Source organism: Hippichthys cyanospilos, chromosome 9, assembly GCF_059441005.1.
Source record: "Hippichthys cyanospilos isolate Australia breed blue-spotted pipefish chromosome 9, RoL_Hcya_1.0, whole genome shotgun sequence".
Lineage (NCBI taxonomy): Eukaryota > Metazoa > Chordata > Actinopteri > Syngnathiformes > Syngnathidae > Hippichthys > Hippichthys cyanospilos.
This window is the reverse complement of record NC_142377.1, coordinates 9523382-9549921: the sequence shown is the minus strand read 5'-3', so window position 1 is coordinate 9549921 and position 26540 is coordinate 9523382. Positions and strand designations below refer to the sequence as shown.

Genomic DNA, 26540 nt, shown 5'->3' with positions numbered 1-26540 from the left:
GATCATATGAGTAAAATATCATGACTCCAGAAGCATGCCTACCAAAACGTCCATCAATCATGAAGACTGTACGGTATTATTCGTAGTTCTATTTAGCTTGTCTAACTTTGTTTAATCTGTACCAACGTAGGGCTCTGAGGATTGGGTATTGATTGAACATCCAGAAAGTTATCATCAAGATCATGACTGGAAAGTGAAAGAAAATAACAAGTCTCCCTCATCTGAAAAAGAGATAAACGTTGCCAAGATGATGAATATCGACGTAACCGAGTTTGACAGAAAAGAAATGAAAACCCGTATTGATGAATTTTCATCCGGGGAGGCGGCAGGATTCTATGAGCAGCGCTCCGCTAACAAAGGCCGTTTTCACATTCAATTATCGGACCAAGATGCATCTCTGAGCGAACAATCGGAAGCCTGGAGCTCTGACAGCTTGGCCCTGGGCTCACATCAGACGAAGGAATATACGACTTCAGCGCAGACCAAAAAGAGACGACCCCAGAGCTTAAACGTGGGGATGCCTCCTGTTCTTGTCTACGAGGAAGAAGCTAGTGATTCTTCTGAAAAAGAAAACGAGGGCTCAGACTTGGACAACAATACAGAAACGGGAACTCCTTGTCAATCGGTAGTGGCGAAAGGTGATGAGGAACCAGAAACGAATCGGCCTTGCCAGACCTTTGAAGACAACAGACTGCTGGACCAAGTGGAGGATGCTTCCTGTCGAGATACAGAACCAATCAAAAGAAGCGTGGACCAAGTTGGGCCCTCAGAAATTAATGGACCTGGGAAGATGGAGCACGAAAGTTTAACAGCAAGCGGGAAAGCGGAGGGTGCCACCAAAACGAGAGTAAAGGGGTTTATTGACAATAAAGAGCTAGCAGAGGTAAAACTGCGACAGGTCAGGACTCACGAGCGAAAGATCAGTAGTTCCGGAGGAGATGATATTGAGAGTCTCGCGGGAGACCGACGTCAGAGGACGTCGCTCCACCGACTCTCGGGCAGCCATCAGTCCGAAATCACCAGGATCGTTCCTCTGAAGCCAGAGCGATCAAAGAGCGTCGCGTGTAAGGACGACAGGGCAGGACAGGAGGAGCAAACGCGTGTCCTGAGAAGAGAATACCGCTGGTCGGTGGGTTCCCCGGAGGACTCCTCGGATCTCAATTGGAACGACGTCTCGAGCCTTCATCCGGCATTTGAAGCAAATTTGGAGAAAATCACCAAACACGAGCATCCGGATGACAGTTTTCCTTGCCGGGGATCCGCTGAAAGTCAGGTGTTTGCGTCGAAGAACACACCTCTTCCAAAAATGCTTCCTCCGGCCCCGCCGGTAAAAACCAAGAAGGCTCGGGAATCAGGACTGATCCTGCGGAACAGCAGGAACGCCGTCAGGGAGACCAGCCAGGAAGCCGTCAAGAAGAGACATTCGGTAACTTGTGCTTGGCATCCGCTTTTCACTCAGTGCAAGTAAGGCATCGCATGAGCTTCTTCAGACTTGCACGCCATTTTAATTTTCATTTTCAGTACAGTAGACAGTCATCCATCTTCACGCAATGTGAAGAGCAGCAGAGATGATGCTTTCCCTTCATCTGGATGACACTGCTGCATTTTTCTCCTCGATCCATCGGGTTATCATTTACTGCACCCTCGCCTGGCAAAGCTGTCGCGCTCACCTGTGAATTGTGGAAAATGCATTGATCGGAATGATGTTTTTGATCACGCTTTCATCAGTCTTCAACTCCAAAGAAACTAACAGTGGAACCTCATTCCCATTGTCACATTAAGTTCCTTTACTGCTTCTTCGCTGGTCTGTGGCTGCTCGTGTGGTAGTCAAGATCACGTCACCCAAGACCAATACATTCTTGAGAGCAGAACGTATTGAGACACAGAAAAGACCAACATTTTGGAGATTGGGACGGAGAGTCGACCAAGACCTTCGAAGGTCGGGACTTAGGCAAGATCAAGACTTTTGAATGTAGACAGCAGACATGTAGTAGACTTTTGGTGGCTGAGACAAAGAGAATAACAAGACATAATTGTGACAGAGACAAGACTAAGACTTTTAATGGTTGACGTGGAGATAAGACCAAGACATTTGGAGTCAAGACAGAGAGAAGACCATGACTTTTGTAAGTCGAGACTTAGGCAAGAGCAAGAGTTTTGAGTGTGGAAAGACACGACCAAGACTTTGGAGTTTGAAAGAGACAAGAAGTAGACATTTGGGGGTTGAGACATAGCTAATGCCAAGACTTTTGGAGGTTGTGACAGAGACAAGACTTTTATTGGTTGAAGACAAGTCCGAAACTTTCGGAGGTCAAGACGGAGACAAGACCAAGAATTTTGGAGATCTGGACAGAGACAGGACTAAGACTTTTGGCAATCGAAACAAAGAGAAGACCTAGACTTTTGGAAAGTCGAGACGTAGGCAAGATCAAGACCTTTGAACGCAGAGAGCAGACTAGACCAAGCCTTTTAAGGGTTGACGGAGACAAGATCAAGACTTTTGGACATAGATAAAGAGAAGACCAGGACTTTTGGATGGTGAGAGCAGACAAGACCAGGACTTTTGGAGGCTGAAAAAGAGCCAAGATTAAGACTTTTTGCAGTCCAGACGAATATAAGACCAGGACTTTTGGAGGTCCTTACGGAGCTTATCTGAAACATTCTTACTACTCTTGTCCTACCTAGAAGACTTTCAAATTCACCATGTCAATTTCAGGGCTCTGTCTTTTTTAGACGTTCCATTGGAGTAGAAAATTCAAGCTCAAATTTAATTGCTGTGATCGTTTTATCCAATTTCCACTGCACTGTCAAGATGTAATGCAACATTATTACTTAGCATGCTACAAATATCCCCAAATTCAAAAAAAGAAAGATAAAAAAACCCTAAATAGTTAAACAAAAAAACCTAAATTACAAATGAGTGCATTTTTTGTCACCAAAGAACACAAGCATGAACATTTTTTTGGAAGTATGAATCTTTTATTCTCTCTAAGATTACCTGGATGAAAAAAAAAAAGATGATAGCACAGAGGTTCCTCTGTTAGCGAAGCCCAGCAGGCAGTGAGCCGTCAGTCTCACAACAACGTGCCATTTTGATTTGCCGCTTTCATTCCACTGTAGCTATCATTAGGCGAGCGCACGCATGTGGCATTGTAATGAAAAGGTGAAGTGAATATCTGACAGCTTTCATCATTTTCCACCTTTTTCATCTGCGCCCAACGTTCATCATATATTAGATTAAGCGGGCATGGGAGTGTAGTGCATTGGTGTGTACGAACAACCTTTCGGGCGAAGCGGGGAGCAAAACAGTATCGAGAAAATAAAATGTGCCTTTTTTACTAGTGACAGAGAAATGAAGCCTCATGATTCACTTTTATAATCATTTTTTTTGCTCCGTGATATGGCACTTTTAGTCTAACCCTTGTGCGGTACTTTATCCAATCCTTTCATTTTTACATCAAAAGTGCTTCACATCAAAGGGGAAAGCGTTGAAATGAGACACCAAGAAGCTGAAATTTCACCTAGATTGTGAAAACATGTCCAAGTTCAACATGACACCAGCACGTAGTTATCACACTACCAGGAGTGTGCCATCCATTAGCTAAAATACTGTGAAAATGATATGGAAGAAAATGACCCAAAAATGGTCAAAATACCGCACAAGGGGTTTAAATATGCATAATTTCATTAGATGGTATCTTCAAACCTAAAACACCATCTAGAGGAGTAAAAATACATTACAAGTGGTTCATGAGGCGTCATTTTCCTCTCATTACTTTTTACTGAGACGTTTTGGAGTTTTAGCAAGAAACATGACGTCAATGAAAATCAGTTGCCTGTGTGGGTCACTGCTGTGCTATATATCGTAGGGGCCAATACAATGGGGCCACTCGGTGAAACCTTAGATTTTCACTTTTATTTAGTTTCTTTTCATTGTACAGCGAAAAACAATGTGCAAATGTGACCATGTGACCAGCATAGTGGTCAACTGGGACAGATGGCAATATGCCGAGTTTGGGTCTGATGAGTCCGAAGATGTTATTATGTTTGCATGTCGAGGTGTTGGTAGCCCTCCAAGATTTTCTCTCCTCAGACCATCATTGACTCACCGCCAAATTATTCATGCTTTACGATGTTGAATGCAGTGTATATATTATTCACTTCTCCTATGGCCTAGCTATGAGGCTTAATACTGGCCTTGCTTCCGAGTTGTTGTTTTTCATTGGCCTTTTAGCTAATGGACAGCTTCTTTTAGCTAATGGACAGCTTTCAGGGTTAATTTTCCTGTCGTAACTATATGTAATTTTCAAGTATATTTTTACCCTATTTTGTATGTTTGCTTCACCAGAAAAGGTTTTTTTTTTTTCCCTTTTCTTCCAAGCTTCCACTTCAGCTTGTCCTGATGCATTATTTTTTCTTCTTCCACCTGCAGGAGCCCGTCTCAGCTCCCTTTGTTTATGATGAGTCCTTTATGGATGCCAAGGTTGTTCATTTGTATTCAAACTCATTCTTACTTGTCCCACCATCTTCATTTGCATGATTTCCATATAATTGCAGTAGACTATTTTTCTAAGGTTAAAATGACTTCAATGTATTCCTTTTCACCAACTGTTTAGCCTCAGTTAGCTGTTGTTGGCACAATGGCTCATCTTTGATTAATTCAGACATTAATTCAGAGGCCTCAGATAAGAGTTTACCTGGCGTGCGCGCCGACATCATTAATGCTTTGAACATAAATGTGGACCCCCGCTGTAGAAAATTAATCCGTTTCGGGGTTGGGATCGTATGGCGTAATCGGCGTATGGCGGTCAATAGAAACCTATGCTAATTAGCTAATGCGTATAAAACCCCAGGTAAAAACATCCAAATTGTATATATATATATTAAAAAATGGTGACAAAATAGTATAGTAAGTGTGACTTATATATAATGTACATGTATACAATTAAATAACATTGTAAATAAAAAATATACAGTATAAAGGATTTATTTACCTTTGAGTGATGTAACTTGAGCTTGTTACTTGCCTTCTTCGTATTGATTATCTCCAGCTTCGTTTCCATACGAATACTTTTTTAAAATTTTATACATGGACTGTGCACATATTCAATGCATATTTTCAATTTTTTTTTAATTATAAATGTTGACAAGTTCTGATCTTTTCATTTCTGAGCTGAAAAGCAATCTGATCTGTAAGTTTTTTTTGTTTCGTTGCACACTAAATTAAATGTAGTTTTTTTTACTACTTTTACTTCATTACCTTATTTTTACTTTATTATTTTTTTACTATTACTATAATCAGGATTAGCATTCATTTAAAGTGAGAACTACTAGTCACGTAGTTTTGGCCTTATCTCAATGTTATATATTTAGCAAAAACCAATTGTTGCCCCATTTTCATTGTCTGATTTTAAATGATAGCATATTGAACATTTTGGGGCTCTCTTTCCAAACCATTCACCATCCAACAGTGCCTCATCTATGTGAAGCCAAGCATGCCCATCATCGCATGCCGTCAACATCTCAGTCTACAGCTTCAGTCTATAATCTCGGAGTGGTGATTTTGTATCCCTCCAGAAGGAGCTGAGTGACAGGAGGCCGCATACCATTTTGGTCCCCGAGGAGGAGCAGGAGCAGGACGCGGGTGCCTCAGCGAGGGAGGACCACCTGGGCATCGAACGCAAGTGCTCCAGTATGACCGTCAGCTCCACGTCCAGCCTGGAAGCTGAGGTGGACTTCACCGTCATAACGGAGCTCCACCCCTGCGTGGAGGACATCTCCAAAGGCGCGTCCTATTTTGGAGACAAGGAACGGCAGCCCGAAGTGGGACGGGAGGACTTTGAGGAGACGTCAAGGTTCTACTCTGCCCGCCTTATGGGTCAATTGGACAAATCGCCCATGGAGGAGAAACTTCTTGAGGAGGGAATGTATCACGAGGTAGACAGACAGGTTTTTTTTTTTTTTTTTGATCTTCATCAACAGCACCTCATGGATTCATCTCACATCACCGCTTTTCTTTCTCTGTATTTTGGTCATGAATCCTTCTGGTTGTCTTTTCTTTTTTTTTTTAATCCATTGTTAATTATTGATTTTGTCATGATTTTTAAATGATCTTCATGTCATTTGAGTTTTCATCCCACAATTCCATTTTGTTGCAAGCAATCCTCGGCATTAGGGTTGCACAGATCGATCCAAGTATGGATGGAATCGATACTATTGTCGATATTGTGTTGCTACCAAACAATTAGTACAATGTTCACTCACTAAATCGCGGTTTGGTTAGTGAGGCATCACTGTTGCTGATTTTAATTTCTGACATAACTTTTTCCATCGCAGGTTTACCCTTTCAATTTTTCTTCCTTGTAAGTCATACCAGTCAAAAAAAATATCGATTTTAGGTATTTATTTTTTAAACAAAAGAAACAAACTTAAGCATGTTTATGTCATTTAAGTTCTCTTCCTCCTACAATTCCATTTTGTTGCGAGCAACCCTCTGCATTAGGGCTATGCGGCTCGATCCAAGTATTGATGGATTCGATACTAAGGTTGATATTGCATCAATACCAAACAGCTAGTACAGTGTTCACTTACTACACTGCGGCTTCACTCTGTCACCGATTTCAATTAACGATATAACTTTTTTTATCGCAGGTTTACCAGTCAAAAAAGTATCGGTTTTAAACAAAAACCCAAAACATTAATTTTTATCATATGTGTTCATGTTACTAGTAGTTGAATGGCTGTTTTGTTTAACGCATTTATTCTTAATATATCTCGCACTCTGTGTTTTATGATTTATTTTATTTTTTTGTTTTATTTTATTGTTTGTGTGTAAACTAGTGACATCCAGGTCGAGTTTTTTGCACCGCTCACTTGATCATCGCTAGTAAACATGGAGTACTTGGTATCGGTGATACTGGCATCAGTATTTACTCTGTATCAATCAGTAACTTGAAGTTAATGATAAGAAAACATCGATTCATATAAATATTTTTCTCTTTGTTTTCCGTAGCCTCCTGTTTTAAGAAAAGAGCCCAGTGCTGTTAGTGTGGCCCAGAGGCTAAAGAGGTCCACTTCCAAGACGGAGTCTCACACCAACGGCTCAGAATTTCAAGCGGCCATAACCTCTGGCTCACCACAGGTAAAATAAATAAATAAAATGCTGATTTGTTTTATTGCGTCTGAGATGAAAAGTGAAATGAATTGTTTGCAAAGTCTCCTCAGACATTGAAGTGTTTTTTTTTAAAGTGTTTCTGGCTAAAACACCAAACTTACAAGTTGCAAGTAATTTTTTTGGGCCGGAAAAACAACCTTGTTTTCTCCCCAATCTCTCTTTTGAACTGTTTTTACCAGCCTCTGGTTTCAAAACTAGCTAAGTGTGTGACAAACACACTTAAAATGTATTTGATTCACAATTATTCCGATCCTGTGACAGAAACCATAACGACAATGTGGCCTACGATAAAAATAAGTTTGACACCCCTGTGCTGGAAGTGCAAGAATTATATAAAAAAGTTAAACTTATTTATATAATACACACAATATATAATATGCACACATCTCCACTTTTTTTTAGCCTTTTTATTTTCCGAATATCTAATTGAAAAATGCATTGTTTAATCTCGTTCTAAAACACATTAAAACATGGTTTTCCGTGCCAAAACACTACAGTTTCTGGGGATATATGACAACAATTACAGTTCACATTGATATCTTTTAAAAAATATTTTACTTATATGATTTTTAGCTGGATATAAACTATGTAGTAATTTAAAAGAAATTTCTTTGTCATATTCCCTTTGTCCTAACAAGTGTTCGTGTGTTGTGAATGACGTCATAGGTAAATAGCCGTGTCTTGTGTTTACGTAGTTTTACCAGTAGAGGGAGACAAAAACGTTATTTTTAAAAACCAAACAGCTTAATATAAATGTAATGTGAACAAATGCTAACTCTGTGTTTTATATGTTAATTAAATGCAAATTAATCCGCATGCTAGCATATTTAGTCCATTCCTCTGTCGTTTTGTTTCAAGAATTCTTTTTTCACAGTCAAAAAACGATATGTGTTCACAGTCTGCATTTTTGTATGTACTGTATTAAGGTCCGGTTTGTCTTTAAATGTCAGTTGGGATGATCTCAGATTTGCAAAGATGTGCATATTGAACATGTCTGAAGAAGACTTGTGCCCTTCCTACAGAGACACTCGCTCACCCAAGATATTCCTGTTAGCCTTAAAGAAAACGGCTCACCGGTAAGCTTAAAAAAAAAAAAATCTATGTATTAGTGAGATGGAGTGTTTTTAGGGTCGCAATCTTCAAATCATGACTTGATATGGTATGAGTGAGATTGTAAAATGGTGTCCGTGCCATTTCAAATGCATATGAGCTTGTAAATGTGCTGTATAGGTCAAAGCCTGCATGAAAAGCAACGAGTCGGTGGTGCCGCCGCTCAACATCACTGCAGAAAGCGTCACCACTGCGACCACCACGCAAGTTACCAAGGTAATACCCAAACGCTAAGGGGACTCACTTGACATTTCTCTTTCTCTCTCTCTCCTCCATCCGTGCTTTCTTTCTCTCTCACTCCTCCTCTGTCTTCCCCGCTTCGCTCTCGCTCTTTCCCTCCGTCCTTTTCTCTCGCTATCACTTTTCACTTTTTGTCTCTCTCCCTTCCTCCGCCTCTCTTTGAATTTCACACGGAGAACCTGCTCGTTCTCGTCCCCACTCGGAGCGTTTGCTCTCTTTCTTCCACTCTTTTTTTAATCCCTCTCCTCTCCCGGTCTGTTCTTACACGCTTTCTCTTTCTATCTCCTTTCCCCTTTCCTCTTTCTCTCTCCCTCCCTTTATGTCTCCCACTCTCTTCTGTCTCCCAACCCTCTCTCTCTCCCTTTGCATCTCCCATACTCTTTCTCTTTGCCTCCCCACTACCTCTTTCCCTCAATACTCTCTTCTTGTCCTCCCTCACTTCCATCCTCTTCTTTCCTGACCTCACCTCTCTCCCCCTTTGCCTCCCCCACTCTCCCTTGCTCTCCCTCCCTCTTCTCTCTCCCATCCCTTCTTTGCCCCCACTCTCTCTTTCCCTCCCTCCTCTCTCATCCTCTTTCCCTCCCTTCTTGCTTCTTGTCCGCTGTCCCTCTCCCTCCCTCTTCTCTCTCCCAACCCCCCCTCTCTCCACCTTTGCCTCCCCCACTCTCTAATTCACACTCTTATCCTCTCTCCTTTTTCACTCACTCTTTCTCTCTTCCCCCCTCCTGTCTCTCTCTCCTAATGACCAACTCTCCTCTCCCCTTTCTCTCCTTCACTAGCTTTTTCTCTCTGCACTCTCTCTCCATCTCCCTCCTCTCCCCCTCATTGTCTCCCCATCTCTCTCTTTTATCACTCTCTCTCTTGCAGTACATATACCTGTATATGTATCTATACATTAGTGATAGATAGATGGATGGATGGATGGATGGATGGATGGATGGATGGATGGATGGATGGATGGATGGATGGATGGATGGATGGATGTCAAGTTCCAAATAGCTACCTTAGCCTTCAATTGATAGCTTCTTTCCGCATGCGCACCGCAGACAGTGAAAGGAGGCTACTCCGAGACCAGAATTGAGAAAAGGATCATCATCACAGGCGATGACGACGTCGACCAACATCAGGTGAGGAAGCGTAAAGGCACGGCGCTCGCCTATGACGGTCAGCCGAGCCGACCCCGCTTTGGCTCGTGCCCCGTGCAGGCCCTGGCCATGGCGATCCAAGAGGCCAAGCAGCAGCACCCCGACATGCTTGTGACGAAAGCCGTGGTGATAAGGGAAACCGAGTCTCCCACCGAGAACCTACATCAGAAGGTAAAACACTCATCACAAGATAACTCTAACGAGACAAAAATAAAACTCTGCATGTTTTCTAGTTGCAATCCTGATTGGCCAAAGAGGCTTCTGAGGCGGAGGACACGAGAGGACCCGCCCCTTGGTGCAACAAACCCGCTAAGAGGATTTTCGAGTCCTCTGGGTCGGACACTTGAGAACTGACTGAAAGCAGTAGTCCACCTTCCCTCTCCTTCGCGACAAACCTGCTGTGACCTCTGACCTCCCGTTCCTGTCACAGCCGCCCCAGCTCTAATTAGTTCGGGAAGGATCACCGGCGCGTGGATGACTTTGTTGGACTCAATCGATTTGGGTTTAGATTTAGGCTGCTCTATTTATGTTTAACTGCACACATTCACAATTTTTTCAATGAATTTCCTTTGGGACGACCAACATATTCCCATCGCGCAAATGTATACGTATCAAATGTTTTGGAAGAAAAAGGGGTGCAATCCTGGTGGTGCACCACGTGAGAGCAATCTTTTTACATTTTTATCTGTAGAAAATCAAATTTATGCCGAGTGTTGCTAGATAAGTACATATGTATATTATCAGATGATTATTATCTGCATGATTCTAATGCAAAAAACAACAACAACAAAAAACAAATGACAGAGAGATTGAAAAAAAAAAACAATATTCACATGTCCCTGTGTTAAACGAGAATACTTTGTTGGGAAATTCTGTTCGTCAAGCAGCTGTGGTCCAGGAAAATCTGCAGTAATATAGAGAATATAGAGACGTTTGGATGTCCATGGACTCAGAAGAGAGACGTTTATGTGGGACTCTGCTTTGCAAAAAAACATGGTTTATTTTTCATTACCTTCTGTTAACGTTAATGCTTTCTTTCTAATGCTCTGTTTTGGCTGCAGGATTATTCTGATTCTTGTTTTTTTTTTAATTTAAATTTTTGTTTCCAAAAATGTATGCTATTTTTTATTAATCTTCTTTGCAAAGTAAATACTATTTTTTGTTGTTGTTGTTTTTTTTGGTTTACATGATTCGATATTGTATAGATGTTATTTTAGTCACGGTGGACATTTCGGTTTTTGGTTGCTCAGTGTCCCTCTTAAAGGCGTTTGATGCTGTGTGTGGCAGAAAATCATAACATTGAAAATGTGCACTTATTCAGACTGGTATAAAAAGTCTACATACTTTTTGCGGTAACCTCCGAGCCTAGTCAATTGTTTATTTGTCCACAGAAGAATCCACAGAAGAATATTGAACATAAAGCACCCCCCCCCAAGAAAAAAAAATCAACATAAAGTGTTAGACCTGTTCTCAAAAATAAATAATTATAAATAAATATTTGTCCACAGAAAAATATTCAACTTTAGGGATCATAGTAGATAGCAAAGTAGTAGTAGCATAGTAGTTAGCAAAAACAACATTAACTCGACAGGTGACGAGAGGTGGCACATGACAAATTGGGTGGGTTGAACCATCTTAGAATGGTTGAGAATCTGGCTTTTTACAATAACGAACTTGCATACCCTATTGAACATAAAATTTGTTTTATGAATGAAACAAAAAATTCAATCATTATTATTTGCATGTTTGTTTGTTTTATTTAAAATCTCAAGTACTGCCTGAAGTTCCTTCAAGTTCAAGAGTCTTCATTTTTCTATCACAATGTTGTGCTGTGCACATTTTTGCAAACATATTTATGTGTGTAGACTTTTTATATCCACTGCCATGTTCTTCCATGGTTGATTGTTAGGAACTTGAGGGCAAACAAAAAATAAAAACAGTTTCAAGGATTTAATATACTTATTTTGACACCGTACTATGCATTGCTATCATCCCGGAATTTTCTCGATCGAGTCTGAGCCACGTTAGCCGTTTTGCCGTCAATGCTAATCTTGTGATCCGGTTAAAGCTAAATTTGCAATAAGCAGACTTTTTTTTTTCTTTAAATCACCTGTCTTCTAAAGGGAGAAAACTGTGAGCTGTCATGCATCCTGGAACGTATCAAAAACTGTAGTCAGATAGTCCAAAAGGAGCTTTTGACTTTTTTTTCCCCTTGTTTTTCAGCGTCCGCATCCTGTCAACCACAGTTCATAGTTATAATTTAGCTGCACCTTATGCGGAATGAACTGTAAACTGGTGGCAAAATAATGTCTCTGCGTCAATAATGGACGTATTACTGTTGGGACAAAAGAAGTGGTGAGCGGCTAAGACTCATGCTATCTATTTCTAAATATTCATATTTTAAGTGTTCTGCTTGATATAGGCTTTAGAAGCAGGTTGTGAAGTGATGAGGGTTTAGGTTTGAATGAAGATACTGCAGCGCACTTGGAATGTCACATTTATGGGTGCCTTATATTTGGAATTGTGCCATTTTCTATGTGCGGATGAGCAAGGAAAATACAGTGTTCCCTCGCCACACCGAGATTGTATTGAGGCTTTACATCGCATTTTTTTGTTGTTGCAATTTTTCTTTCTTTTAAGCCAGAAATTTTATTTATTTAAAAAAAAAACATCAACTTCTTCTACATCGATTTTCATTCATGATCCACTATTTTTCTTGATATTTATCCTCCTTCTAACTCAGACCACACCAAAAAAAAATATTGATCTCATGTATTTTTCCAAGAAAAGAAACTAAGGGAAAACAATTTCACTTGCTACGTTTGTTTTTGGATACGTAACCCCGCGATAAACGAGGGAACACTGTACACGTGTTCACTCCGCCTTAGGAATGAGGGGACAATATCTTTCAAAATTGCAAATTGTAAAGTCCTGAGTAAGATTCCAAAATGTATTGTGGTACAGTTGAAGTAGAAAGCGATCTTTCTTTTCTTTTCTCTTATTTTTTATTTATTTTTTTTCCTCTGAAGCATCAAGCTAACATCCTGTTCACTCCGCCGATGCTTTTGTAATCCATTCCTGCATGGTGGTGTATACGTGCTTGCATTTGCTTTGGGTCTCAAACGAAAAACGTACATGCATAAATAAATGTCTCAGTATGATTCAAAAGGTGTTGCTGGTTCTTACCTCAAAGGTGTTCACAAATTGTGAGCGTTTAAAATTGTGTGTGTCCGTGTGAAAATTTCCTGCTCTGATACTGTTATGAAAATCCTAAATAGACCCTTAAACTTGTCAACAATTTATTTCTTGTTTATGATGTTACAACGCCACCCTGTGGCGGACTTGAGTACATGCGGCTGGGTTACATTTTCCGTGTGCTCTAAGCGCCACCCAGTGCAAATTATTAATATTGGCCACGAAGAAAATTAAGTAGAGCATGCATAAAAAAGTTTTTTCACCCCAATAAATAAATAAATAAACAATCATGTATGGCAAGTCGTTTATTTAAAAAAAAAGACAAAAGAAACACAAACACAAAAATACGAAGTATAGCAAGGTTTTCTAAAAAGATTTTACAATTAACGAAAAAAAAACCACCTTTAAAATTACTATGTATAGCGCAGCATTAAAAACAAAAACAATTATTCTTCTTCCCTCCAAAAAAGATCATATATAGAAATGTTTTTTTTTCTATGATTAAAAAGACTGTGTATGGTAAGGCATTAAAATAAAAAAAAACACTCTAACAAAACAACAATGTATTGTAAGGCAGTTTCAATTTCCTAAAAAAAAAGCATGCAAATTAATAGTGGACGTAAGTTAATAAATAAACAATCATGGCAAGGCATTAAAAAATAAAAAAAATAAAAAATATGTTGCCCCATAAGGTGTTTAAGTTTCCTCCCCAAAAGGATTAAGTATCACAAGGCAATTTTTAAAGATAAAAAGACCATGTAAAGTAAGACTTAAAAATGAAAAAAATATATTTATCAAAAAATTTGATGAATCATAATCTCTTTCTTATAAATACTGTGGCATTAAAAAACAAAACATGTACTGTATAGTCAGACCTTTTTATAAGCGAAAAAATATGATGTATAATGAAGCGTTTTATTAAAAAAAAAGACCATGTATAGTAAGACTTAAAAATTAATTTAAAATTGATTAATAATAAAATGATTTTTTTAATACTTTGGCTTGAAAAAAACAACCATATTTACTAGGTTTTATTCTTCATCTCTCCAAAAAAGATTATGCATAGTGAAGCGTTTTATTTAATAAAAAAAGACCATGTATAGTAAGACTTAAAAAAAATCAATAAAACTATGGATGAATAATAAACATTTTTTTCTTTCATAAAATGACCATGCATTGTGGCATTAAAAACAACCATGATTTTTAGGTAGAACAACCATCCCTCCAAAAAAAAAAAAAGTATACCTAAGCATTTATTTAAATTAAAAAAAATGACTATGTATAGTAAAGTACTAAAAATAGATCATGTATAGTAAGACTTAAACATAAAAAAGTTTTTTTTTGTTTTTTTGTTCACTGTATAGTTTGGCATTAGGAAAAAAAACATGTTTAATTAGGATTTATTTTATTCCCCTGCCTCCCTAAAAGATTATGTATAGTAAGGCGTTTTTTTTAATGAAAAAAAATACCATGCATAATAGTTTTATTTAAAAAAAATGTACAAAATCAAAAAAAAATCAAAAATAAAAAAAATCAAATGGCACTAAAAAAAACAAATATGAAAATAGAGGCTGGTAGTTTATCCACACTCACTGAAAAAAGGAACATAAGAGTCTCTCATTGTTATAGAAACCAATCTCCTTTATTAACACAATATAAACAACAAAGCAAGAGAGGAAGCCCTCATGTTGAACAGACAGTGTCTGCGAGGCTGGCTTGGACAAAAGCATGGACTTGGCGCCAATTGTTGTTCAGATGTCAGGGTACACGTACAATATTCACAAAACTCTACGTGCATGAACCAGATGAATGCTGCTGCATGTTCAGCGCCAGGATATATATATATATATATATATATATATATATATATATATATATATATATATATATATATATATATATATATATATATATATATGTGTGTGTGTCAGTGTGTATGTGTGTGTGCGTGTGTGTGTGTGTGTGTTTGTGTGTGTGAAGCATTTTCACAAAATCAGGCTTACATATTTACCTGAAAATGACAAATGTTATAATGTTCAAATTCTCAACCAAACTCCCAACAAAATGATATTCAAAACATGGAGGTAGCTCAAAAATTGACAGTTACAGCAACTCAAATGTTGCCAATTTGAATTCCTACATTTTGGGGAAAACACAACTAAAGGTCAGGGGCCCATTCATATTTCAATCGTCTTCTAAACCCGAGTTTTCATACACTTGGATCACAATTTGAACCTCTTAGCTGCTGGGAAAAAAAGTTGAGGCCTCCAGCGCGTTGTTTTTGTCAGAAGTCAGGTATAAGCCTGCCTTTATGAAAATGCACACAAATAAATGTGTGTTTATATATATATATATATATATATATATATATATATATATATATATATATATATATATATATATATTTGTGGCGCAGTCATGCTAGGCAACAGTTAGCAACAGTATGAAACCCAATTAGACCTAAAAAACAAGTACAGCATCTTTTTTTTTGTTTTTTAAGAAACATTTCGTTCGTCATAGAAATGATTTGAAGTTTACAAAACAGTATTTTACATATCGAGCGATGCATGATTCCGCGCACGAGCCGCTAGCTTCCACGACCACTTTCCCTAAGAGCTACATACAGGCTTATAAAGCACCCGGGCACGGCCGTCCCACGCCAGGGCGTCGGGAGGGACGAGGACGAGCGGGGCGGGGCCAAAGGAAACATGGGCGGCGTTGTCACTTAGCGTTGCCTTGACAACACACGACTAGAAAACTGCACGGGGGGCCTCATATTGCCAAAATCCCTTCTAGCAGCACATCCCCAACAGCTGACAACACGGGCATGTAAACATGACTACGGCTGCGTCATAGCTCTACCATTCTACTTGTCCTCAATATACATTATGAGAAGTTAAGGCTCTTGAAGGACCTGAGGATTTTGAAGTCATGATGAGGCACACAGAAGGCAACCAATAGCTATTCACACGGGGCTAGCTAACCCAAAGAAAGAGGAGCATGGAACGGCCACGAGGATCCCCAGCAAGACCCCGGAAAAGGCAGCGCGCCGCTGCGGCTGCTGCTGGCTACTGTCACAAAGACCATCTTTTTTTTCATTCGGCGATTTTTTTTTTTAAAGGACGCTATTCGACTTGGCCACAGAGGGCCGCTTAGGACATTTTTTTCGCGTGGAGCAAAACTGCAGCGAAAGTCTTGTCGTGTGTATCTAAAACAAAAGTAGTCTTGCGCGTAACTTTGTTTGATTGTTACGGACACATTCCACGGATGTGCTGAATAAATGCTAATGTTGTAAATGATTTCTTCAAGTGAGAACAAGCGGTATGAACAGCACTGTAAGTCGAATCCATTGACAGGATTATCAAATAAGGGCAAAACTACAAAAGTGTGGAAATGTCGATGTGGCGTAGACATTTTTGAATGGCAAAAATCATCCATTTTCCTGATTTGGAATGGGCTAATGCTATTTGTTTTTTTGGCATTTGGCGCACATTATACCGATACGCCCTAAAAAGAATTAATCATTGTTTATTCTTTATATAGTTAGCGGTAAAATCATGTTTTTTTTATAGCATTTAGCTAAGAAATACATTCAAATGTCCAAGTACAATTGAGCATATTTGCGAATACAGTTTGTTCAAATGTACGTTTTTATAGGAAAGTTCCAATGTATATTCAAGTATACATTCAAGTATTCCAAGTACAGCATGTTCAAACATATTTGCAAATACAGTCAAATGTAAATGGAGGCTAAATGATAAAATGTAGCATTTTTTTTTCCAAAATGCCCAAATAGTATTTTTTTAAGCATTTTTCCTAGAGGGTATATATATATATATATATATATATATATATATATATATATATATATATATATATATATATATATATATACACACACAGTAATTGTAAGGCTAAATGCTTCCTATAATGCGACCCAAATATAGATATTTTTTAATGTTGGGCCTACATTATAGCAAGATATTTCTAAAATAGGTCAGGAAACATTTTTTTTTTTTTTTTAATTTACATATTCATTGAAAAAAACCTATATTTTTAGTCTACAAGTATGCATACATAACGTATGTTGAAGTTTGACCGTATTTGCAAGTACGTTGAAACATAAGTTAGTTTGCTTATCAAAAACGCAGTTTTTTCCGCATCGGAATTTCCACGCTTCTTTAAAAAGAACAGATTTGCATTTACGTGATAATCAAGCAGTCAAAAATGTCATTCTTACGGTGGATTTAACCTGTGCATACAGTGCTGTCACCCTAAAATGCTGAAACTGCCAGAAATAATGTCAAGCTTGGATTGTGATACAAAAAAGATGCGCACACACAACAAATTTTGTTTCTCGTTTTCTTATGAAAGCTGCTTTGGTAACAACATAGTCATGACATCTGTACATCTTCCTCTTGTAAGCCAAGGTGCTGCAGAGAAAACCCTCAAACATCCCAGCGGCACATTTTTTTGTTTTTTTGTTCCCCCCCCCCCCCCCCCACCGATGTATTCCTTTCGCCACTAAATGAAAAACGAACGCGTGCGGGTACACCAGAGAGGCGTGCCTGCGTTCCGATGTTGACCGTCTTCAGTGGAGACGCGAGGTCTGCCTGCCGGGAGCTGTTCGTCATAAAGACGTTCGTGCAGTGAAAGACAGCGCTATTGTACTGAGGGCTGATAGAGTGGAGACCTTGGATGCTGAGCCCACTGCGTTGGGACCTGAAAAAGTCAGGAGAAGATAAGCACCGGCAAAATTACCTTGAGTTTGATTGATCTCATAAAAGAACTGCCTGGACGCTCTTAACTTTTGATCAGCGTATGTCGACCACATTTTTGGGCTAACAGGTACACTTGACAGCAATGCATGTCCTCAAAAATGATAGACGCCTTATGTATGGATGTTAAATTAAGGTTTAAGGTAGGTTTCTCAATTTAATTATTTTAAAAAGCCTGATTTTCACCCCCAATACGAGAATGGTTGGACCCAAATTGTCACGTGCCACCTCGTTACCTGTCACGTTAATGATTTATTTTTTGGGAACGGAACTGTACTGTGATCCCAAAAGGGGACACTTTAAGATTTTTAAGATATTTATTCATGATTATTTCTTTTTGAGAACTGGTCTGACACTTTATGTTGATTTTTTTTTTTTGTGGGGAGGACAAATATTAATAATTAAATTACTCGGTACTTCTTTTTGATAACATATCTCTTCTATGATCCAAAAGAGGATACTATAAGTGTATTATTTTTTGTGGATCAATACAAATGAAGTTTGAAAGGAACTAAAGTTTAATAAATCAGACACTGATGGCATGTTTTAAGTCTTTATTTTTTTTTAAATCCAGAAATGCTCATTGACTCTGTACTTTATAATTTGGTGCATCTTAAATATGGAAATTTCAAAACTTTAAAATCTGATTAAAATCAACTTGGATCAACTTGTATTTTTTTTTTTTTTTACTAAAATATGCAAAGGTTAAAGGTTAAAATCCTTCAATTTTCTTAAAAAACTGACAGTGGGCCTTATAACCTGAATTTTTTTGACAAAAAAAGACCTGTTCTTTGAGACAACACCTTATAACCTGCTTCGCCTCACAACCAGTGCACCGTATCTAAAAACAGACCTGTTTCATGATACTCCAAGTACGGACTTACGATCAGAAAAATACGGAATGTTATTATGTTGAAGGACCGTGCAAGAACAGCTCAATTGATTTTTATTTTTAATTTAAAGGTGTGTTTCCAAGACAATTTAAAAACATCAGGTTATTTCTCAAACAACGTATTCAACATTCGCTCTTTGATGCGAGTTATTTCCATTCCATTTTCCCAACGGGAATACGAACAGAGTGAAGGTCAACGCAGGCTTAGAATAGAACGCATTTGTCTTTGGGGGTTGCACTGTATTTTGTAAAACAATAATGTGCCGTTCCTCACGGCGTTTAATTTACACTAAGGTCTCATGTAGCACTTTATTTCCCCGCTCTCCACGCTCCTCCAGATGATGATCACTAATCTCTCCTGTTCAGGCACTCAGCAGGGGAGAAGATAATGCAGCTGAGCGCCGAGGACCCTAACTAGCTCTCCACCGACCTGCTATCCTGGGGATGGTGATCTGCCGACTGCTGCTGCCTTCCCCTCCCTCGCCGAACGGTTTTATCTGGATGATATAATCCTCATCAGTGGGCAGGGAGAGCTCCACGGAGGTGGTGTTTGTCTCCATGACTTTGGGATGGCTGTGCGGGTTCCGTTTGTACAGCACCTAACGCAGTTGAACCGGGTCATTAGATCAACCCTTGTGCACACACTTTGCGAACGATACACACTGCGATTTTCCCCCTAATTTTGTAAATGCTTTTAAAGGAGTAATCACGCAAGTTATTTATGTCTTTTTTTCCTTTAACCACTCAAATTATTTTGTAGCATCAGTTCTATCCATACAGATGTAGGTTGAATTTATTAACACCCCGAAAAATTTGAAAAAAGCTATGGTCCGTCTTTGCAGTCTGTGATGGGATGATGACACTTTAAGACATAGCCATTAACTGGTCTCTACCGCCACCTACTGTCTTGAGGTGAAAGTCAACAAAGAATTTTTTGGTTTCTGAAATATTTTGACCGCCACTCAATGGAACGTTGCAAAAATTGTAGGAAATCAATTTCATCAATCCTATTAAAACGCATCTCAAAAATTTTAATTATCATGCCTTTATACTGTCCAAAATTTGGACAATGATGATTTGTGTACACCAAATCTCGCACGTCCAGCTGCAATCACATAGAAATGTCAGAATATTTGCATCTTGAAATTTTACAGGTTGTGATCATCTGCTGGAAATTTCCCCCTTTGATTCTTGTATGATATAAAAAAAAATTCCATAATTTGTAACACAATGACACAAGGGTTTAAAAAAAAAAAAAAAAAAAAACACGGACAAAAACGACGGGCAGCCATCGAGAAAAAAGTGCTTACTTTATAACCGGTGACCTCGGACTCGTTCTCTAGGGCTTTCACCTGCTCCCAGTTTAATATGATTTTAGAGTTGGATGTGTTCCACATCACTTTACCTGGAGGCTGGCTCGGTGCTAAAAAAACCAAAACAAAAACAGACTTTATTCAGCGAAAAGCTGTGGATCAGTTTTACTGCAAGTATACGTGGTTCCGTACGTGGTTTTTTGGTGGTAATGTTGACGGTGGTGCTGGGCGGTCCACTTCCTGCTGTATTATACGCTCTCACGGAGATGTAATATGTTGTGCTGCCTTTCACACCGTGGATAATAGTTGATGTCTGATTTCCCACAGTTCTTAGCACACTGGCCGTCTCTTCCTTTTCCCTTCGATTCCAGTACCTCAGCTGAAAATCAACAAGGCAGAAAGGGCGATCGACTCAAAACACAAAAACACAAACACTTTCAAAGGATTTCGCCGCATCCCGTCAGTAAAATGACAACTTGTTGGATGTGAAATCAACCGGGCGGAAGATGCAATGTGTTACCTTCTGCATCGTTTTTCTGTGCTCAAATCGAGCCTCATGTGTCAAATGGACAAGTATGATAGTTTAAGCTGAGGGATGTGGGGGAAAAAAAAGGCCAGAACAAATAAAAGGAGCGAAATATTCAACAATTCTATGTCAACAAATCGCGATAACAGGTTTTCTTTGTCACTGTGGCTGTCAGGGCAGAAACAGCCGACATGCTTCACGTCCCAAATATAATTTGACTTTCCTTGCAAGGATGGTTTGCTTAGGCCCCGCTCGTCTGTTGACTTTTAGTGGTCAACAATTTATATTCCTGACACTTCATGCACACAGTGGAAGAAAGGAGCTCCTTCCTTCAAATCCTCCATTGCAGTATGTATGGAAAAAGACGCTAATGTGGGGTAAACGTTTTGGACAGGCAAACACGTTAGAACATACTTGCAAAGATGTTTGAACGGATTTAAATATATATTTAGGCACCTTCAAATATATTTTTTTTCCACACACACCTAAATGTGTTTACAATTATGTTTCAATGGATTTGCAAATCCATTGAACTATATTTGGAAGGTCAACGCTAACAAGATTGTTTTGCGCCACGGCAATGCTGGTCTGCTATTGGTCGGAGTCTCCTCGCGGAAATGCTTGTCTGTTTTTGGTCGGCCTCACTCGTTTCAAAATGGCGGAAGGGTAAGCTTTGTTCTATCGCAGGCGGTTACAAAACTGTATTTATAGTGCATTTTACTGCTTGATTCAAAGTTGAATGGGTTAGCCATGAGTCCCAAGATTGCTAGTAATGTTAAAGAGAGAAGTAAGAAGATGATTTATATGGAAAAGAAGTTGGAGATAAACAAGAAATACGACGCTAGCCTAGCCTCGGCTAGCCTTACTAGGGTATACGGGCATAACAAGCGCCACTCAAAGGTAAATAAATACTTTCCATCTTTTTTATTTATGATGTTTTCTGATTGTATGCATGTATATTATATATACGTAGCACTTACTAAACAATTTTGGTACCAATTTTTAATATGTATGTACAATTTTGATGTTTTTACTCCAAACATTAGCTATTTAACATAGGTTTGGATTGCCGGCGAATTCGGTTTACGAGCCCAACCGCGAAACGGATTAATCTGGTAACACGGGGGCCCACTGTTTTTGAAACTGCGTTTGAATTCAAAGTGAAATGCTCTTCTCTTTAAAACATTGCGGAAGTACATTAATGAGGAGAGGTTACGGCACTTGGAAAAGCAACAAGAAAAAAAAAATCGAGTGAACCCCACAGCCTTGGGACTAGGTTGGGCCATTATGCATGCAGCAAGCTATTATCTCCTTTGCCCAAGGTATCGTACATTAGCCTAAGACACTCATCAATAATACAGCAGAACACGATTTAACAATCCCCACACCAACACACAAGCACACTCGATCGCAAGCGCTGAAAAAGCCGATGGAGTAATTGAGACAATACACGATTGTTGTTTACCTCGTAGCCCAGCACTCGCTTCTTACTGGCATTCCAGGGAAGAGCTTTCCATGAAACTTCAATCTGGGACGCCGACAGGCTCTTGGCGCGGACCCTGGTGGGTGCTCGGCCGGGTTCTGAAGTTGATGAATAAAGACTTCAGACGCAGTTCTCACTTTTGATGATCACTCAAAGTGGGAACGTTAAAAGTCTTTCCCTGCCATTTTTTTGTGAATTATTTTTTCAGAAGACCAAAAAGATGCATTTCCTCTGAACCCGAGCCACTATTCTGACCGCATACATTACCCACGGTACAGCTGAGCCAGCAAAGCCTTCCCTCGTGAGAAAGTTGTTCACCTTTCGTGGATTTTTTTTTTTTTTTGGTGAAATTTTTTTATCTACTGAAGGTTTGAACATTCGGAATGTTTAAATGAAGCGAAAAATGCTAATGTCTAAGTGTGTGCTAATATTCTACAGTCTTAAAAAACTTATATTACTAAAACATTTAATTTAAGAACATAGGGTATAACAAACAAAAAACACAAACACATGGATAATAAACAGACATACAATGTAATGAATGAGAAAAGCAACCTAAAATTTCATAAATGAAAAAACTAAAAACAAATAACTAATGAACGAAAAACATGAACAAAAATATATCATGAAACATATAATACATGAAAAAAAGCCAACAAAACCAAAAAACCATTATAAATTAAAAACACAACCATAAACACCTAATAAACAAAAAAATGTAAAAGGGACGAAAAAATTAAGAAACTATAAATAAATAACAAAAAAAAAATTCAACAACAGTTGGAAAAAAACAGAAAAATGCTTAAAATAAGAAAAATGTAGATTCAAAGTCAAATGTAGAATAAATAAATACATAATAAACAAAAAACGCATATATGAAAAATATCGAATACTGTACATGCAAAAAATGTATAGGCAACAAACAGTTAAAACAAACAAAAAAAAACGATAAAACAATAAAAATCAAATCAATGAAACATGAAAGAGAAAATGTATATAAATTTAAAATGCTGAATTGACAAAAAACAAAACATGCATAATAAGATAACTATACCTCTAAAGAGAAAACAAAAGAAAAACAGATACAAGAAAGAAAACAATAAAAAAGAAAGAACACTCAACACAAGATAAGAAAAAAAACATATGGTAAACAAGAAAAAAGCATAACCAATGTGAAATGTATAATTAACAAAAAAAAATGCATAATGAAAAAAAACATCTAATAAACAAAACAACTGTGTAAGCAACAAAAACAAAATAAAAAACAAGAGAAAAACTATAAGAACATAAGAGAATGAAAAAGTCATAAAAATTCTAATGTTAAATGCATATCAACAACAACAAAAACATTTTTTTAAAATGTAAAAATATGAATACGTGAAAAAATATCTCATGAATCTGACAAAATAATGGTAAAAAATAATCATTGAAAAAACATGAGAAAAACAACGTAACGTAATCCGTGAGATGAACGGGGGAACGGCGGGAAAAGCACGGAAGGCGTAATTCTCACCTTCCTCAGCGGAGTAGATGGTTGTGACTCGTCCAAACGGACCTTCTCCCTCATTGTTGTAGACGCCCACCTTGACGTGAAAAGGTGAAAAGGGCTGGATGCTTTCGTTCTTGAAGACGTATTTGGACGTCTCCGCGGAGGGGACGGCGGCCTGCATCCAACCGGTGGCGCCGTGGGGTCGAAAAGCCACAACGTAGCCGAAGCCGGGTCCGTTTTGGAGCTCTTCGGGAACAGGCTACCGAAAAAACATACACAATGCAAATTTCTCTTCTCTTCGTACAGGCTGTTGAGTGAAATTGACATCATAGTCGCTCAGAATTTCAGTGACGACCAATCACCGCTCAGCTTGTAGTCAGGGCGAGCTCACCAATTCGGCAATATAGGAAACTGCTAAGGGTGTCGGACACTAGGGGGAGCCAAAGCTCGGAAATGGAAAATTCACCCTCAATTGAATCCATAGTCAAAAAATTCTACAGAATTAACTCTAAATTTCATATACTATATATATATATATATATATATATATATATATATATATATATATATATATATATATATATATATATATATATATATATTCCAAGTATTTGCTAAAAACGAATGGTTAATTACGATGAATGAAGTAATGAATAATGAAAGTACTAATGCAATCAATCACTTAGGTACATAAATACGTTATTAGGTACTAACAATTCTAAAGAAATTGGTTGTTTTGGGTACTAGACAAATCGATTACTCAAGGTAATAAGTATCAAGTGATGGTTTTCGTTAGGTCAGTGGTGTCCAAATGCTGGCCTGGGGGGACCATTTGCGGCCTTCCATCCATATTTCAGCGACCTGCTATAAATCCTAAAAATACATCCTCACACTCTTTTGTGTCATTTTAATACAGCGAATGATGGCGCATAAAACATGTTAAGAACATTTTTTTAACTTCCCCTTTAAATTTCATGCCTGCTTTAGAACTTTTCTTTTCTAACGCTAACCACTAACCAAAGTCATTTCTCTTTTCTGAACATTTTGTGTTTCCAAGCCATTGATTAAGGAATGACAAACTGTCTTTGTGTTAAACATAATAACAGCCATTAGAAAGCGGAAAAAAAGTGGCATGTGAGTTTCCGCAGGCTACCGTTCGGCAAGAGACGACATTCTTGACTTGAATTTTTCAAATGTATTTTCTTTTGATTCAGCTCGGATGCGACAAGTGGAAGGCAAAGCATAATTTGCTCCTTTTGGTGTTGAATGTCAGAAGCTAATTTCAAGGCTGCTGCTTTGTTCAAACAGACGCCTAAAATTAAAGTTTCACATGACGAAGTGTCAGCAATGGCTTGATTACTCTAAACTAGTTATTACAATACAAAAGTTAAAGTTTCACTGATGTAACTGAGTGAGAAGATACCATTTAGGGGGAAAAGGTTCAAAAGAATCATTTTTTTCCGTTTTTCAAAACAAATTCAACTCACTCAATCCCAACGGAGCATTTTTACGTTGTTTTTCTTTTAACGAGTCCATACATTCAATTCCAGTTACTTGACCTGTACGGAAATAAAATAACCAATCACTTTAGAAATTTAGTACCTAAAAGAGTGAATTACTTTACTTCTTAACTACCCAAAGTAATGGATTACCCTAGTACTTTAGGACCTAGTACTTAATCGATTAGTACTTCATTAAAAAAACGAATCAATTACTTTGTTAATTAAATGACTGAAACTTATTGATTAGTACTTTAGGGCCTAGCACTTAAATGACAAGTACTTTGGAACTGACTTAGTATCCATTCAGAACTTAATGACCAAGAGTAATTGATTACTTTAGTATTTTAGGACCTAGTACTTAATCGTTTAGTGTCTTAGTATTCAATTACCTAGAGTAATGGATTACCTTAGTGCTTTGGTACATGATCAATTAGTACTTCAGTACTTAAGGACTAATCACTTTGGTACTCAACGCCAAAAGTAATTGATCATTATAGTACATTAGGTTCTAGTACTTAATCGTAACCTTTTGTACTTAAAGGAATCAATTACTCTAGTACTTAAAGAGCTGAAGTCATTGATTACTTAAGTATTTTAGGAGCCAGTACTTAATCGTGCCTTGGACTCCCTATCCCCTACTTTATTATTTAACTACCAAAATAATGGATTACCTTGGTACTTTAGGGTCTAGTACTTAATAAAGTAGGACTTTAATCCAACTTTAGTACTTAATGAGGTAAAGTTATCAATTACTTAGTATTTTACGACCTTTAGATTAGTGCCTTAGTACTTAAAGTAATCCATTATTTTAGTCCTTAATTATCTTAAGTATTCGTTACCTTAGTACTTTAGAGTATAATACGTAGATTAGTGGTTTAGTACTTGAAGTATTCCATTACCTTGGTATTTAATTATCTAAAGTAATTAATTATTTACAATTTACTTACCTAATGTAATGGATTACTTTAGTATTTTAGGGTCTAGTACTTTATTGATTAGGGCTTTAGTAATAAACTAATTTAGTACTTAATTATCTTAATTTAATTTTATTTTTTTAAAGCTGTACTTACTGTCACATCTTTTTCCAGGAGACTTGTTCTCGGTACCTTTTTTGTTAGGTTTTATGTTCATAATGTGTAAATGTGGTTTTAATATCAAAGCTTTAATTTGGATAAAAATTGGATTCTTGAAAAACGTATAGCATGAGATGAATGAGTTAATTATAGTACATTTTCCAAACCATAAAATAATCTCCACTCTACACTGACAGCAAGTTATTGTTCTTCATTTAAAAAAAAAAAAAAAGTCACAGCGAGTGTCTTGGAAATATTCCATCTGGCGTCCCCCCCCGTGTGGGAGACAGGTCCCCAGCGTGCTTACTTACGTCCCATGTGATCACTAATTCTGAACGACTCCCGCCGCCACCGCTCACACTCGATGGTGTGACCTTCGGAGCTAGAGGGAGAGAGAGACAGAGAGAGAAAAAAAAAAAACTGTTGGCTTAGCTAGCTGATGAAAATCCACATGGAACAAAGCTCAATGTGACATCAACACATTAGACGGAGAAAAAATGACATATTTCTTGTATCTGTGGCTGTCTTGAATATCATTTTACAGTTGACTCCCAAAAGATAAATCTGTTACGGAGGTTAAGTATTCGAGTTTTTCCTTCAATCCATTTTTCCCTAGAATA

The 26540-nt window shown here is 38.0% G+C and overlaps 2 protein-coding genes across 9 annotated transcripts in view; one reads left to right on the top strand and one right to left on the bottom strand.

The window, feature by feature from the left end:
- The window catches only part of LOC148418747 (band 4.1-like protein 1), a 50870-nt gene extending 38033 nt beyond the window's left edge, over window positions 1–12837 (top strand). For 3 of the 5 annotated variants that reach the window (XM_088422819.1, XM_088422818.1, XM_088422821.1), the window contains 9 exons: window positions 131–1426; window positions 4433–4483; window positions 5578–5937; window positions 7013–7141; window positions 8197–8250; window positions 8405–8500; window positions 9571–9651; window positions 9730–9840; window positions 9903–12837. In XM_088422819.1, the coding sequence (XP_088278945.1) occupies window positions 131–1426; window positions 4433–4483; window positions 5578–5937; window positions 7013–7141; window positions 8197–8250; window positions 8405–8500; window positions 9571–9651; window positions 9730–9840; window positions 9903–9914 (2190 nt within the window). In that variant the 3' untranslated portion in view covers window positions 9915–12837. The remainder of the gene's footprint in view (window positions 1–130; window positions 1427–4432; window positions 4484–5577; window positions 5938–7012; window positions 7142–8196; window positions 8251–8404; window positions 8501–9570; window positions 9652–9729; window positions 9841–9902) is intronic. The other 2 variants (XM_088422820.1, XM_088422822.1) reach the window with 2 other exon arrangements.
- A 4518-nt stretch (window positions 12838–17355) lies between these two features.
- Window positions 17356–26540, bottom strand: part of LOC148418746 (contactin-4-like) — a 97850-nt gene continuing 88665 nt past the window's right edge. For all 4 annotated transcript variants that reach the window (XM_088423558.1, XM_088423557.1, XM_088423560.1 and 1 more), the window contains 7 exons: window positions 26232–26302; window positions 23370–23604; window positions 21839–21954; window positions 20040–20226; window positions 19845–19957; window positions 18965–19133; window positions 17356–17586 (listed from right to left, as the gene is read on the bottom strand). In XM_088423558.1, coding sequence (XP_088279684.1) covers window positions 17495–17586; window positions 18965–19133; window positions 19845–19957; window positions 20040–20226; window positions 21839–21954; window positions 23370–23604; window positions 26232–26302 — 983 coding nt within the window. In that variant the 3' untranslated portion in view covers window positions 17356–17494. The remainder of the gene's footprint in view (window positions 17587–18964; window positions 19134–19844; window positions 19958–20039; window positions 20227–21838; window positions 21955–23369; window positions 23605–26231; window positions 26303–26540) is intronic.